Here is a 15,845-nt window from a genome sequence, read left to right as displayed (position 1 = left end):
TCTAAAGTGTAGGTGGCTGGCCTTTCACTTAGAGATAAGGTGAGTTCAGCCACCCGGGAGGAGCTACTCATCCGCCACATGAAGTGGTTCGGCATCTAATATGCCAGCATGTTTTCTGTACATAGTAAATTGTTAGCAAATGCATAATCATAATAAAGTAATATAGTGAACTTTAATTATTACTGCTACTATTATTAATGAAAGCTTTTATTTTGATTGTAGACATCAATATTATAAAAAGCTACACTTAAATGCTATGCTCAGGAATATCAACCTGTTTTCTGCATTGTTGTGGTGTAACCCCTCCCACCATGTCGCTAGCCTCCACCATTTTAACGAGAAGGCACAGATCAAGTCTGACAGAAGCAACACTCACACATGGGATAATCATTTATCTCGTTTGGTCATCTTATTAACACACATTGGGTTTGTTTGACAACCACAAACATCACATTCATTTTATTCTGTTACATTAGAAATATAAAATCTTAATGTGTATGTGTGGATAATCTCATAATGTTAAATATTTAGTCACAATTCTTCAGTGCAATGGATAAATTATTTAAGGCTGTTGCTGTTATATTAGCCTTTCAAAAACCAGCTAATAATGTGTTGGAAAACCACCTTTGGTACACAAAAGTATACAGGATCTTAAAAACATTGTCCGCAAGAATAAAAGCTGCAGTCTGACATGTGCTATAAATACTTAAGCAGTTGGCAGTGCCTCACCTGCTCTCTAGTGTCACCGTGAGGCTGACGAGCTAAAATGTAACGCTGCTCCTATTTCCTTTCAACACTCTAGATCAGGGGTGGGCAACTCCAGGCCTCGAGTCCAACACAGCTCCTTGATCTAACACAGCTGATTTAAGTGGCTAAATTAGCTCCTCAACATGTCCTGAAGTTCTCCAGAGGCCTGGTAACGAACGAATCGTTTTAATTCAGGTGTGTTGACCCAAGGTGAGATTCAAAACCTGCAGGACACCGGCCCTCGAGGCCTGGAATTGCCCACACCTGCTCTAGATAATGCAAAGACACAGGAACCTACAGACTGCATTTTGGTTTAATCCTTTATTATGTGTTAAGAAAATCCACAATGAAACAAAAATAATTTACTCAGGGTGAACATGAAATAAGAACACAGCTACGCAGGATACATAGGGTTCAGGAACATAGAGAAGAGGGAGGGCAAAGGAGCATCATCTACTTGGGAATGAACAGACGAGGAAAACTTGGGTTTTCTGTGCTGGATATGCTGTTCAGAACACAGCGCAGTTGAAAGTTTGCTTGTAAGAAGTCTCTCCGAACACATAAACCCTCTCTGAATGCGTTTACTCGTCACGTTTTGTTTCAAACACAGCCTATCAAAATGGAAGAGTTAAATACAGAACTCCCAAGTAAGTGTTTTTTGTGATTTCTTGCACACATTCACTGACAGTTTCACACACACACACACACAGTCATAGCATTCTTTCAATCACTTTAACCTCACTCGTAAGTTTATTTTTTTTACCCATAATAATCCAACTAAAAAAGATGGAGTGTGATGTTTGCATGCTGTATTTTTAGAGACATTCCATAAGTTTGTTTTTTCTGTCCCATGTGTTCCTCACTCAAAAGCGATCCACATGCAAAAGTAACTAAAGGACATTTCTCCATATTCTCTTCAATGTTTCCATGCGCCAAGGTATTGCATAGGACTTGGGGCTCGTGGGACTCCCTTCCACATTGCTTATGCAATTTACAATGGCTTAGTTCTTTTTTCCCCCTTCCTAAAACTACAGCTCTAAATTAATGACAGTCACCTCTGCTGTTTGGAAAGAACTCCTGTCAATAATTTGTTCAACATTTGAAGAAAATGTTTTACATTGATGCATCAATGCACTGCCACAGGTCTGAGTGTAGACTATGCAGTATGCTTATATTAAAAAATTCCTGAGTGTCTCAAAGAAAGGTGACAAGACCCTGAAGTTAAGTACCTTCCATTCAGCTACTTGGGGGGCCCTTTTTTAAAATCAAGCGGCATTGGACTAAAACTTTGGACCTTCAAATCTTAATTTTCTACAGAGCCATGTCAAAGCCATGCCCAAAATAAAAACACCTTTACCTGCGACAGTGCATTACTGTGTACACTGCTGACATGTACCCATGACAGAGGGATGATTTTGGTAATCTGTGCTTCAGTTTGGGGTATGATATGACAACAACAAAAAAATAATAATTAAATATGAAAATAAAAAGAATATATACACACTGCTACTATCCTCAAACGAGAAGACAATAAAAGATCAGACAGAAAAACACCTTTTAGGAAACATGCTTATCTGCAAATATTTTGGGGTTTCAAAAGCAAAGGTCACACAGGGAGGCACATGTGCCACGACAAATTGGTAGCCAATTGGATCAGGGTTTTAGTTCAAGCTAGGCCAAATTAATGAAGGTGAAGCTCACCATACACATATTTAAAAAAAAAAAAAAATCAACAACCACTCATTCTGAACCAGTAGTTTCACAAGTTCTATGTCAACACACACACACACACACACACACACACACACACACACACACACACTGACATTACTTAATATTTCATTTCAACATGATATAGTGAACACCAAAAGATAAAAATAAAATAAAAACAAAACCCATATGGAGAACAAAAAGCATTTGTACCTTAGTGTAGTTACGCCTTTTTTTAGATTGAACATTTGCCCCACCACTTACACTGCTATCAATCTGTTTAGCTGCAGCAGGGAGAACCAGTTTTGGCCTTTCCGAGGATGGATAGAAAATGAAGACATGCTACCTGCAAGTATTTCTCCTTCTGCTGTTACAGGAGAGTAAGACAACAGATAGGTTTCATTAAAATAAAAATCCAGCCAAATTAACTAGGAAGGGCAAGTTTTCTATTAATTTTCTTATAGGTTATCTGAGGGACAACAAATAAAATTTTTGTCATCTTTAAATCAAGAGTCATATAATAAAACTGCAACTTCAAAATATTTTGAACGTATTTATAGCACCAATAGTGTGTACCATTAAAATTACAAAAGAAACAGAGAGACCCCCCCCCCCCCAAAAAAAAAAAAAAAAACCCACACACGCTCTCTCACACAACCTCCCACCCCAAATAAACAAATAAACAAACACAAAAAAAAAAAACCCAACAACAACAACAACATATCTCATTCAATTGCAATGCAGGTCTCTGGAGAGAAAAACAAAACATTAAAAGAAAACAAAGACTGTAGTCATGTCTTATCATGATGGGTTATTACCCCAAATCAAACGTTGCCCCCCAGTGTCTTTTACAGCATTGCATTTTCAAGTAGATTATTAGTATTTTTTGCCAAACAAAAAACTCATTTGATTTCCTTATTTTTATTCATTTGTTTAATATTTTTGCGACTCACAAACCACACTATATCTACTGCTGGATTCTAAAAAGACTATCACCATTCCAAAAAAAAAAAAAAAAAAAAAATCTCTCACATGGGGAACAGAGATTCAGAATGAAGCTGCACACATTCTCTACTTCACATTCAGAAAGTCATCCAAACAAACTAAACTTTTAAACTGAACTCTTAAAAGTCTTATGGTGTCATTCAAAGAAAAAAAAAAAAAAATGTTGCATCGTCTTTCTGAACACAATCTTGTAAGTAGAGGATGCGATAGCAGTCGTTTTCACACAACTACAAAGGAGGAGTGAGGCTGGACAAACATACCGAACAACCATTCAAAGACCACCAACTACCAGAGACCTAATTCAAAAAGCAAAAATGGTGGTAACAAAATGGACAACAATAGAACAAAAGATTGTCCCTCCTGATAACTGTGAGACTTGAAAAGGGACCAGTGTACAAAAGAATCAACCCAAACAAATTCAAAAAAAAAAAAAAAAATGCCTAAATGCTTAAAAATGCACATCCGCACATGGCATCACTCAAACACAGAACATATTTTTTTTAATTTTCCTATTTTTGTTGATCCGATTGTTGATTACACAAGGTTTTTTTTCTCCTTTTTTTTTTTCTCCTTTTTTAAAGTTAGAAAATGAAAACCAACAGGGTTTATGCATTGTGGGATTTGGAGGGGCGTCTCAGAAAAAAAAATGAGCCTAAATTAGGTTTTCCAGCTCTGAGATGACCCTGAATCATTGCTGGTAGAGAGGTCCAGTCACAAAAGGAGAGGAAGAAAGGTTTCCTCTCTGCAACAGGTAGAATATTCAAATGTTGCTGCTCCCTGGAGAAGGACAGAAAGAAAAATGGTCAGATTCTTAACTAGAACTAGACTAGACTAATGCTACAAGCAGAATGTCTCTAGATACCAGAGTAGCAAAATTGTAAAAGAAACAACTACAGTTTCGGTAAAGCAGACAATTATATGCTGAGAGAAAAACTTAATTCCAATAATCTCCCAAAAATAAAATCCCCTGTACAAGATCTTCAAAAAACTTGTCTCAAAGTCAAGTTCATTGAGATTCAAACTTGTCCACGTGGCCTCATTCTCAATTATACACAAACTTAGCAGCCCACGCAACCCACCCAACCAACGGGGTGATGACTATACCCCATCAGACTTTTACAGCTGAGAGGTAAAAAGTTGTTTCATGTGTTCTACACAATAATGGCATGAATAAGATATGGATCTAATGTTTTCCAAGTTTTACCTGTGCACTGAGATCCAGGGAAGAGGGGGGAACAAGTTGTGTTCTGCCACCAGCACTCATCTTGCTGGTTCCCAGTTCCTTCCTGTTCACCTGTATTTAACAGAGAGAACTAAATAAAACAAATACACAGTTAGTTGTTTGTTTGTTTTTAAATCCGTATTCATCCAACAGATTGATTTCACAGCAAATGACAAAACACCGTGTAGAAATTGACAATCAGAAATCATTTGAATAAAGACTTACCTCTGCCACATCTCCAATAAAGTCGTAAGCAATCCCATACTTGGGAATGTGACCAGTTGGTGAACACGAGCAGAACCGCTTTTCTCCTGAAGATTCGTCTTTTTGAATCTTGGTGACTGAAGTGTCCGTCTGTCCACCTGCACTGGTAACAGCTGCTGCTGTTTTGCAGTCTAAGCAAATCTCTTGCTCAGCGATTGGCAGGAGGGTACTGGAGCCCTCCTGTGAATCCAGAGAGGTCTGAGCACTCTTCTCCATGCCAGACTTCTTTAATCTGGGTAAGAATTTACCAGATTCCAGTTCTGACTTTCCATAATAAGGGCCCTCGCACTCTGCGTCCTCCTCCAAAGGTTTCAGGTCTGCCTGAGGATCATCGAAGACGTCAACTGGTGCTAGGATGGGAAAACTTGTCTCCTCTTTGTCAGACTCAGCCTCAGAATCACTCGCTCCACCAGGGGACAACTCAGAGGCAGATATTGGTCGGAAATGGGTCCTGGGGGAAATACGAATGGCCCTGTACTGTGTCCGATTGATGCCATATATTCGAGGGTGAAAAGCTTCATTCTCAGAGTCTGAGCAAAGAATAGATTTTGGCTTGAACCCTGGACTGAATGACGCCATATCCTCAGGCTCAAAGGAACACTCAACATGAAGGACTTGAGAGAAGGGACTGTTCAAGTTGAAGGATGCAAATGGGTATTCTAAACCTTGATCCTCACTATGCAGGCCTCCATAAGATCCAAGCAAATCTTCATGGAAGATGAAAGAAAATCCCTTATTCAATCCATCGCCACCTCCTCTAATGGCCTGGTCACTCTGCCCAAAGGACACCAGTGGCCTCCACAGGGGCCTGTGCCCAGGTGCAAAGCAGCTGCTTGTGTTCATGAACACATCAGTGCCAGTGATGGTGAGCATATCTGAGCCTGAAGCAGATGCAGCTACAGCAGCGCACTGCAGCAAGTTATCTTGGGCATTACTTGGTGGCACAACAGCCCAATTCTTATCACCGCTTAGTGTCTTCAACTCTCCATATACCCCTCCTAGGATGAACGACGTGCTTTCCTTGTCAGAGTTCAAGTCCCAGGGCTTGGACGGAGTCATGTAATCCCCAGCACCATCTAACTTGGAGAGTTTGTTTTTGGCCAAGTCCTGCTCTTCTTTCTTGCCTTCCCACAGGTGGTATTCTGACCGCTGCACTGCTTTTTTCTGAGGTCCCTGAATTGGAGCTCCTTTCGCATGCACCTCCAGACAGCTGCAGCAGTAACCACCTGACTCCTCTGAGAAGAGGCCCTCACTGGATTTTTCTGCTCTTTGACGTGACGTTACAGATTTGCTGTTTCCAATTGCAGTCCAAATGTCTTTTATTATCCCTGAGGTGTAGTTATCACTCTGTTGGTTTGTGTTGTCCGAAAACATGCCGGTGCTATACTGTTTACTCTCGTCCTCTTCCAAAGCTATACCACAAATGGACTCCAATTTAGATTTTTTGGTGAAGGTCTGATTGGATGCTGTGCTAACACTGACCTCCTCACACTTACGGCCAGAGTCTTCTTGCAAAAAATCCAAGATTTCATCCTCGAGATATGTACTAGTCAGAGGAGGTATTATACAGTTAATCTCTTCACTGCCAATTTGAGCAACATCTTCTGCTGGAACGTTTCCTTGCTCATTATCAGAACGAGTCTCCTCCGAATGAGACCACGGACTGCACGTTCGCGTTGATAGGTTGGAACAGTGTTCAGTTTCGTCAAAGGCACTATTTTTGGTCCATATTAGCAAACGAGACTGTTTATTTGAATGTAGGTCGAGACAGCTACTAGAATCGGTGTTGTTTTCGTGACCAACGGTGAGTGAGTCGCATGGAAAAGGAAAAGTAGGACTGTCGTACTGCAGCTCGAAAAGAGAGAAGCAGGATTGTTCACTGGTGGCTTCAGGAACGGGGCACTCCTCCAGATGTCCTGACAGTTTGCTCAGTGTGAATGAAACACTATCGAGGAGAGGAGAGAGACGGATGGGAGAGTCTCCTATGAAGCTTTCTCCATCTATATCCTCTGAAGTAGATGGTGAATAACATCCCCAAACTTGCGCCATGTTTTCAAGATCCTCCATTAAATATCCAACAGATCCTGAAGCTTCCTGCATTGCACTTTTCCCTTGCTGCTCAAGGCCATCTAACACTAAACAACATTCTGCCTCAACGTCTCTTTGCTCTTTGCTTTTCTGTCGAATCATGCTTAAGATCCGACTCTCTTGTATTGAATCTGAGGCACTAGTATCCAATATGGATTGATAAATATCTACTTCATAGAAGTGAGTGAATTCAGACAGATGCTTGTCATCTAAATCTCTACTATCCTCTGGCTGAGGGCAGCTTGAGGTCCCAGTGAGTTCAGCAGCTTCATCGTCTGCTTCGCCAGGCCCTTCTACAAAGTGCCCATCCACAAATGAGCCTGCTGCTAGGTATGCTCTCTGGTACTCATTGGCGATGTAGATTCCCTGGATTCTCTCCGGCAGCCTCTCCATGTTGGTTGACAAGGAAAAGCCACCAGGAGAATCTACCTTGCTTCGATATTTTGTTTCCAGCTTGCTTTCTCTGCTGCTGAAAGGTATGAAATACTCTGTTATGGGCTCAGTGTACCAAAGTGGCTCCTCCATGTATTCTTTTCTGTTCCTGGCCTCAATTCCGGACTCTTTTGCTTCCACCCAGCCTGGATCTTTACGAATCTCTTTCAGCGGTCTCTTCCCCTTTTTGTAAGGCTGTGGTTGCTTGGCAGTGCCACCGGTGGTGCCACTACTGCTCCCTCCAGTGTTTCTTCGCTCTTCTTTATCAAGAACCTTCACCTGCAGCTTCACTTGCCCACTGTTGCGTGTTCTCCTGTTCTTTGCAGCCTCCCTGGACTTGTGCCTTATTCTAACTGCCTTGCTTCTTGATGACTTTGAGTCACCCTGGTTCCCACTTGAGCTTGAGCCTGCCTCACTAGAGCCAGAAGACCAAGATCTTGGTCGGTATTTGCCCTCAGATCTGTGTCTCATCTGTCTCTTAGAGTGGACAGTAGGTTTCTCCTCTGCTGTTGCACCACTGTGATATCTGTTTTCTTTCTCCTTCTTGCCTCGTCGTTGCTGGCCTCTCTCGCTGGTTACAGTAGTGATGGTACCACACGCCTCTAGGTTTCGCTCCTTTGCAGCCTCGCCTTCACTGTTGCAATCTTTGGGGGAAGAGGTGTCTGTGCTAGTTTGTGGGGCTGCAGAGGATGAGGAGCTTGAATACGTACAGGCCTTAGCCTTGTTCCACACTGTCATAATCTCCTGGAGACAAACAGATTTCTCTGACAAAGGAGGAAAGGCTTCATAATACCTGCAGATATAAGAGATGAGGAAATGGGAGTTACATGCAATTTAATTCAAATACAACTGCAAAAGGTCACCTTTATTTTTTAGTAAAACACACACTTTGGATGAAAATGCCCACATTATATAGCTTACATTTCCACCTGGTCCTTTGAAGAGGGGGACTCAACACGTTCTGGAGACTGAGAGCCATCAGATTTCCTTCTAATCTGTTTTTCCTCTGCACAAAACATTAAACACCAAAACATCACATTAGAACAATCACTTAATGTTTTTAAATGAAATGATTATAGATTTGATAACACAGGATATCAAACCTTTCTGTTTGTTTTGGATCTCCTTCAGTTTAGAGCAAAGCTCTTCAACAAGGCTTTCAATTCCAGAGTTCTGCACAGATGAAAAAGACAAAAAGATTAGAGATGCGTATTTTTATACTGTACTTAATAATTCCCACAACGACCCAATTTTGGACAGCAAATCTCAACAATGAAATTTATCAAGATATTGCAGTTTTCTTGCTTGTTTAGTAACAATATAAACTGTTTTATAAAAAAAATATTTGTCATACATGGTTCAAAACAAGAAGATTTTAATATTAAATAAAGTAACCAGAATTAATGCAAAAATTATAGCTTTTTAATTATTTCATTCAGATGGAAGAAAAAAATGCCATCCAACCCTGCCGGTCCTCCTTTTAAAATAGTAATTGCTCCCGTTTGTTAAACTATGAATCAACTGTGATTAACCACAATATTTTAGAAAGCCAAGTTCCGTAGCCAAATGAATCCTAATTAGTGCTGTTCCTGTTAAATTGAGAAATCACTTAAATAGAACCCATCTGACAAGGCAAAGTAGACCAAAACATCTCAACACACTCTACATCATGTCACAAGGCTTTGGGACTCCAGCAAACCACGGTGAGAGACATTATCCACAAACAGAGTAAACACAGCTGTCTGGATGCATGCTGTCCAGGATACTACAGCTATGAATGGGAAATATATATATATATATATATATATATATATATATATATATATATATATATAAAAATTGCTCCTGCTGAAGACTGAAGATGGACACACAAAGTCATTTCACTGCGTGATATAAAAACATGTTGTACAACCAGGCTACGAAAGAGGATGCTAGCAGCTGGAAATGCATGACCCAAATATAAACAAATGATTTGACCAAGTGTGGTTGAAGCACCCGCTAGTTCAAATTTGTAGGACAGGAAGAGCAAATGCTGAATGGAAATTACTAATGCAGCTGCATGGTAGCAACATAGGGGTGGTTGAAACATCTGACAAGGTTGATTTCCTTTCGTTATTGCTAAACAAAAATGTTAAGCAGTTATTTTAATACTTCTACTTAAAACTTACAGAAAAAAATAAAAATACTGGCAACTGCCAGTGCTACCCCTCAGCCTGCTAGCACACACATCTAGGTTTGCTGTTATTGAGTTCACAAGATTTTCAGAAAACATGACCTTGACCTCAAAGTCAGAGGTCACTGAGATTCAAAATCCCAGATTTTTAGTAGATTGAAAATCCAACATCCCCAACATTCTCAAGTTATCGCATTCACAAAGTTTTTAGAAAACTTGACTTATTACCTTAACCTTGAGGTCAATGTCACTGGGATTTGAATTGATCCTAAAAAAAAAAAATTTGACACCTACGGTATCAATTTCAAAATCCTATGTGTCTCATTCAAGTTATCACATTCATTTGGTTTTCAGAAAACTTGACCGAGGTTGAGGTCACTGAAAATCTCAGATTTTTTGGGTGTCCACACCAATCTCCCATCTACCCACCAGGTTGGGTGACAAGGATATCCCATTAGCCTTTAAGGCCAAGAGGTAAAAATGAGAAAATGATAATAAGTTACTAGAAAAAAAAAAGGATGGGAAATGCTCTTCATTTACTTATAAATCCTGCTGCCTGCAAGCATCAATAAAATGTTGATCAGTAATTTTTCCCACGCATTTCAAAATATTTTTGGAATATTTGACACATTTTCTTGGAATATTATGATGTAATTTTGAGGCTCTAGAGTCCTCTCTTACATGGAACAAGGCATAACCTTCCCAAAAGTGGCTAGCCTAGAAAAATTACACTAAGACCCACTGCAGGCCTTACTTGCCTGAGTCATGGTCGGCATTCACGACAATAAAAAATAGACAGTGGGAAAAAAAATGGCACCCATTGAAAAGTTCCTTGGTGAAAACCATTGCCATCTAATTTGCCTGAATTAAAGCAAAGAGTGGGCCAAAAGCTGTCCACAGCAATGACTGCAGTTCTTGCTGTCAAGGGTACCAGAGGCAACATTTTTAATGCAACATGCAAGTGTGACAAAAAATGGGAGAAAACAAACAAACAAAAAAAGCACAATCCTGCCTTAGATAAGACTGCAGTGTTCCTAACACTACTACTCTTACCCAAATGAAAGAATGAAAAACACAAGATGGACATAACTTGAGCCAACTGAATTACAAAAGCTCAGGCATGCTCAGAAACAATTGTTCTATATTTAGCTTTGGTACAGAAATGCTTTCAAAATGATGGAAAAAAACCCCCAAAAAAAACCCTCCACTAACGATAAATAATTGACTTACGCGTTTTTAACAATGTGCAGTTGCTACATATACTGTTACAATACACTGCTTCCTTCAACAGTTGAACAGAATGTGAAAAACAGTAACTGTAACAAAAACAACAACTTGTTTAAAATGCCAGCTTAAACCAAGGAGTCAGAGCAATGAGCGTGAAACAAATAAAAACAACCATTTCTCAACAGTTTCACATATTTGTTGTTCATTCTCCCAGACAACAAAATTTCTTCCCATACCACTTCATTAAAAGGAAACCAAAGTTTTCTCCTCCCTGTGTTTCCTCTTGCATCATTGTGCTAATGCTGGTCAGCTGACAACCCACAGACTCTGCTGCAATTCCGTGCACTGTGTACTAGTTAAAAAATAGAGTGCAGAGTCCAGTCCCCAGGGAGGAGCTCCACACTCCTCCCTCTTGCCTTGCAGATCCTTCCCCCTTTCTCCTTCCAGCTATTTACACTGTGTCATTCTCAGCTGAAGCACACACCCCTTACTACAGCTGACCATACATGAAAATGCCAGCAATTTTTTTTCTGCTGTTTTTCCCCTTCATAAAAATAGAAATGCAATCTAATTTATACTTGTGTAATACCTTAACCCCTTACACAAATTATGTTGATTTTGAAGGTCATTTAGAAGTCAGAATAGCACTATTTTATGTTCAATAGAAACTTAACTCCTGACAGTAATATACCCCTTCTAGTGCAGACTAATAGAAGGTGTGACCATCCAGCAAAAAAGGTGACTATGCATTTTCAATACAGATCTCCATTTTACACTGCTTTGGCTTCACATACTGACATAGCTTTATTCACAGTCTATCCACTGCGATTCAATCAATCAGGAGCTGCATGACTGCACCTTAACAAATGACAAGAATACTACAGTAACAGATTCCTTACATAATTAGCACCACCATGTCTCTTGTATTCAGACTGCTTTTCATTCACAAGTTTCCCAAAAAAAATGGAGTCAGTGACAGTCACCGACAGGTTTATCAGGTTCCAAAGCAACAGTGATTTGAGTTCATCACTTTAAACCACAGAAAATAAAATCATTAAAAATAAAGCCTAAGTTGTGTCATAATGAACAGCTGAACAACCGCAGAATTACAAGAGCCAAGTAGAAGAAAGCTTACTTCATCAGATGCAGAGCGGAGACATTGCACAGCGGCTTGCTTCTTCATTTCCTCAAGACTCAGATCGGTCCCTCCCTTCTTCTTGCTCTTGCCCCATTTCTTCCCCGTTCCCTTCTCCCATCCCAAGAAGATGTCATTTTCCTTTCGCACACAAACCAAGAAAAGTCAATCACAAAGCATTTTAAAATGTAAAGGCAAAGAGCAAAACTCAAAAGATTCCTCATTGAAACAGTGGTACAATTGCCAGTTGAAAGAAAATCCACACTGTGAACCTCTCCTGGCAAACTGACTTATTCCCCTGATGAGACATTTTTATTCCTACACCAGCAATGAAAATAATTGCTTTAGGGTAAAAGAAAATTTATTTAGATTTCTGAATTCTCACCTGGTCTTGTAGGTCATAATCATAACTGTCATGCAGGAGAAGACTGAGAACATAGCGGGTGTAAATCATGGCATCAATCCCGCACTTCTCAAGCTCCTGGCCTAGCCAGCTTTGCACTGGACCCAGCGAATGAAGCAGAGACATCTTTGAGGCAGGCAGGGGGCCCACAAGAGGGTAGGGGCAAGAGAGGTTCTCAGGAGGAGCAGGACCGTCTGAATCGGTGCTCACTGGACGCATGGGACCTCAGGTATTGGCCATTCTTGGGTAGAGCAACATTATGACAGGTATTTATTGTTGGGTGGTTGGTGGAGAAAGGTGCAGAGGCGATTAACCTATCTGAAAGAGGAGGCTGTCACTCCAGCAGTACAAACTACATGGGGAGACATGTAGAATGTTTTTTTGTTTTTGTTTTTTTTTTTTTATTGCTTTGAGCAAAAAGGGGGGATGTTACTCATCAGGCATGGCTTAATGCTGCTGATAGATTTCAGCTTCTGAGCAAAACACAAGACGTGTTTGCATTTTAGTCAGAGGGGTCCATTTTGTGGCTACGTCTTACTTCACCGGCACAACCTGAAACAGAGTAAACAAGTTTCTCACATATATTTTCAATGTAGAATGCAAGAGAGCATAGCAAAGCAGCGTGAATCAGGACCTTTTTTAAAAAAAAAAAAAAAAAAAAAAAAATACATGAAGACACAAGTTTGCTCCTTTCAGCTGAATATAAGATGCATTTTATGGAGGAAACAAAGGAGCATTTAATGTTATAATAGGTTCAATTGTAGCATGTGTGTCAGATAATCAAATCTTTAATTTTTTTTTTGTTTCTATAAAATCTTAACAAGTATGCCCAATCTCTTTCAGCAGAATAAAAAGGTTTGTTTTAAGCAATGTTGCATTTCCTCAAAATATAGCCGACTGTGACCCTTCACATAATTCTCAAATGCTCATGCTATTCAGGTCTGCATGCCATTTAAGTGTCAGACAAAGTGAAACATGTTTGTAGTGCAGGGCATGAAGAAATCCTTCCTGTTTGACTACTTTTGTGTATCACGATCACAAAACATCCGCATTGTTTCATGACTAATATCGCCAATAAGTTCTGTATTAGCGACAAATCCAACAGCTGAGTGTAACTGCGGGCAGTGAGCAGGGGAAGGCTCGTATAGCAGCGGTGGATTAGGACACCGACGTGAAGAGCAAATGGAGGCTGCGGCGATTTGATTGGCTCCAGTGCTCGTCATTCAGCGGTGGTATATTATAAGTTACGACATAAAAAGGTCGAGATATGAAGCCTTAGAGCTTGTCATCACGTGATTCCAGCGGCCGACACCTTTATGTATAAGAATGTTTATAGAAGTGCAGATGGACAGCAGCTGAAAGGTTAGCTAGCTCGAAAACTACTAAATATGGCTGACCAGTATCTCCAACCCAGCTGTTTCTTAAATGCACACCATCTCCGGCCGGCAGTTAGCTTTTCACTGCACGACACCAGACCAACTTTATCCAACAGTACTCAAATTATCCCACATGAGAAACAAATGCGTGCCGCTTTAGCGGGTTTATTGTGACTTAGCGCAAATATTAACTGACTTAACGTCACGCCGTTGAGCTACCGAGTGCGGCAAAGCAACTACAGGGAAATCTAGAAGAATATTTAGTATTAGTCAGAAATGTCATCACCATGCCAATATACCATTTAGTCTGGCATTAGCCAACAGCTGTGGCGTCAGCTAACGTTGCGCAGACTTATGCTATAAGAGTCATTTTGCAGTCAAACAGCAAGGTTAGCTTGACCACCGACCTTTAGCTAATAAGCCGTTAGCCAAGTTAGCTGCCGACAGCTTCTCATTTTTGGTCATAAGACGGATTTTAATATTAATGCGACTACTACCTAGCATACATAATTATAACGAAGTGTTTGTTTGATTTGGTTCGTTTCTTCTTTTTTTTAAATCTGAAGACTAACGCTACTGAAGTGGTGAGCAGGTAAACGGAGCTTGTTTCTATACGGTGACAGAGACCTGACAGTTCTCTATTAAATATATCAACACGCTAACATTTGAGCAACTTTATGTAACACGGCACATGAAAATAGCAAGCACAGAGTCAAAACAAAACGGAGATGCGTTTTTATTAAAACCGAAACAACCATTACATAAGGTTAGCTACGCTTGTTGTTGTGACCGAGGGGGAGGAGGAGCGCCTGCCCGGTAGCCTACAGAGGACTTTCAGACGTTTCCCTTCAAAATTGTGCGTCATATCGTCGTATATAGGCAAAGCAGTAAGCTGCTTAAGCATGAAATACAGAGTAGGAACTAGGATATTTCAATGCGAAAAGAAAACTTCCATGTGAGTCGCTGGTTTACGTACCTGCCGTTGGCTGAAGTTAAGAGAAGCAGCGAGAGGGGAGCGGCTATTTCTCTCCCGCTGCTGTTCCGAGCTCGAGCTCTGGAATCTGTTCCAGTCGCATAGCTATCATGGACGCCGACAGAAATGGCGCTGTTTTCACGTCTGGTGCGTCTTCAACAGCGTCAAGGAAACTGGCGTCATTCGGGCTCAAACATCAGAGAAGGTCATACTGTGTCGAGACAGAATGCGCAGAGCCAAAATGTCCGCTGAGTAATGGCAGTTTCATTTAGAAACGGATCCCAAATGCACCGCCCTTTGCGTTCGTATCCAAGCAACAACGCAAACCGCTGCTGATCCTGCTCGTATGGGTTGAACCCTCCGCTGGGGTATTGCATCAGAAGGCCATCTAGTACTGTCAAAGGCGGGTCTGACGGGGTGTCCCCCACGCCCCCTGAAGGGTAGTTTCAGTTCCGGCGTCCCCCCACTAAAAATTGCTGTTTTAACAAAGGAAACGCCAACATTCACTGCGTGGGAATACAAACTTGAGTTGAAACAAGAAGAGAGAAAATCACTGTGTCCTATAGTAAAACGGATGATACAAGTTAAATGCAAATTTCATTCAATAATGACGCCTTCTTGTCTGAGTTCTAAGAAATTGTAGATATTATTCAACAAATTTCATGTACACATTTTGGTACAATTAAATAACATTGTTCACTGTGACATGCTGTCTCGTTGTCATTTGAATGCCAATAATGAAGTAGTGTACTCTTAATTTGACACTTTTTCATAATATGTTTTTAATAAAGCAGGTTAAGTCTAAACTGATGCAGAACTGATGCAGGTGATGACCACGCTCAGCATATTTATCTGTATGATTCACAAAAACAAGTACATATGTCAGACAGTTTTGACCTTTTGCTCTTATCAATATGAGACAGCTGGAGCTTTATCTCATACTGTCTACCATCACTGGTTTGAGTGCAGCTTTTGAGTGTCACTTTTACCACTATTACTATTTATAGCTCTGCCATTCAACAAGAAAAAGATTTAATATTTAGGATTTTGTAACAAGAACAACCAGCATCTCCAGATTACTGCAAATAGG

The 15,845-nt window shown here is 40.4% G+C and overlaps 1 protein-coding gene across 1 annotated transcript; it reads right to left on the bottom strand.

Moving 5' to 3' along the window:
• Nucleotides 1–1,053: 1,053 nt before the first annotated feature.
• kiaa0232 (KIAA0232 ortholog) lies at nucleotides 1,054–15,120 on the bottom strand. Its single transcript, XM_085400481.1, has 8 exons — nucleotides 14,759–15,120; nucleotides 12,389–12,958; nucleotides 12,004–12,144; nucleotides 8,572–8,641; nucleotides 8,390–8,474; nucleotides 4,910–8,261; nucleotides 4,667–4,775; nucleotides 1,054–4,239 (listed from the first exon to the last, which is right to left on the bottom strand). The coding sequence occupies exons 2-8, from the start codon at nucleotides 12,623–12,625 to the stop codon at nucleotides 4,223–4,225; spliced, it is 4,011 nt and encodes a 1,336-aa protein (XP_085256607.1). The 5' UTR covers nucleotides 12,626–12,958; nucleotides 14,759–15,120; the 3' UTR covers nucleotides 1,054–4,222.
• Between the last annotated feature and the right edge of the window lie 725 nt (nucleotides 15,121–15,845).

This window comes from Rhamphochromis longiceps, linkage group LG3 (assembly GCF_057381845.1).
Source record: "Rhamphochromis longiceps isolate RC_006_pf linkage group LG3, R_longiceps_female_GT1.1, whole genome shotgun sequence".
NCBI lineage: Eukaryota > Metazoa > Chordata > Actinopteri > Cichliformes > Cichlidae > Rhamphochromis > Rhamphochromis longiceps.
Note: the sequence above shows the minus strand (reverse complement) of the source record. Positions and strands in the feature narration are given on the sequence as shown.

Coding starts and splice junctions, on each gene's coding strand:
- kiaa0232 (XM_085400481.1), bottom strand. CDS start 12,625: ATGCGTCCAGTGAGCACCGATTCAGACGGTCCTGCTCCTCCTGAGAAC. Junction 12,145..12,388: donor ATTATGACCTACAAGACCAG/GTGAGAATTCAG, acceptor TGTGTGCGAAAG/GAAAATGACATCTTCTTGGG. Junction 8,642..12,003: donor TCCGCTCTGCATCTGATGAA/GTAAGCTTTCTT, acceptor TCATCTGTGCAG/AACTCTGGAATTGAAAGCCT.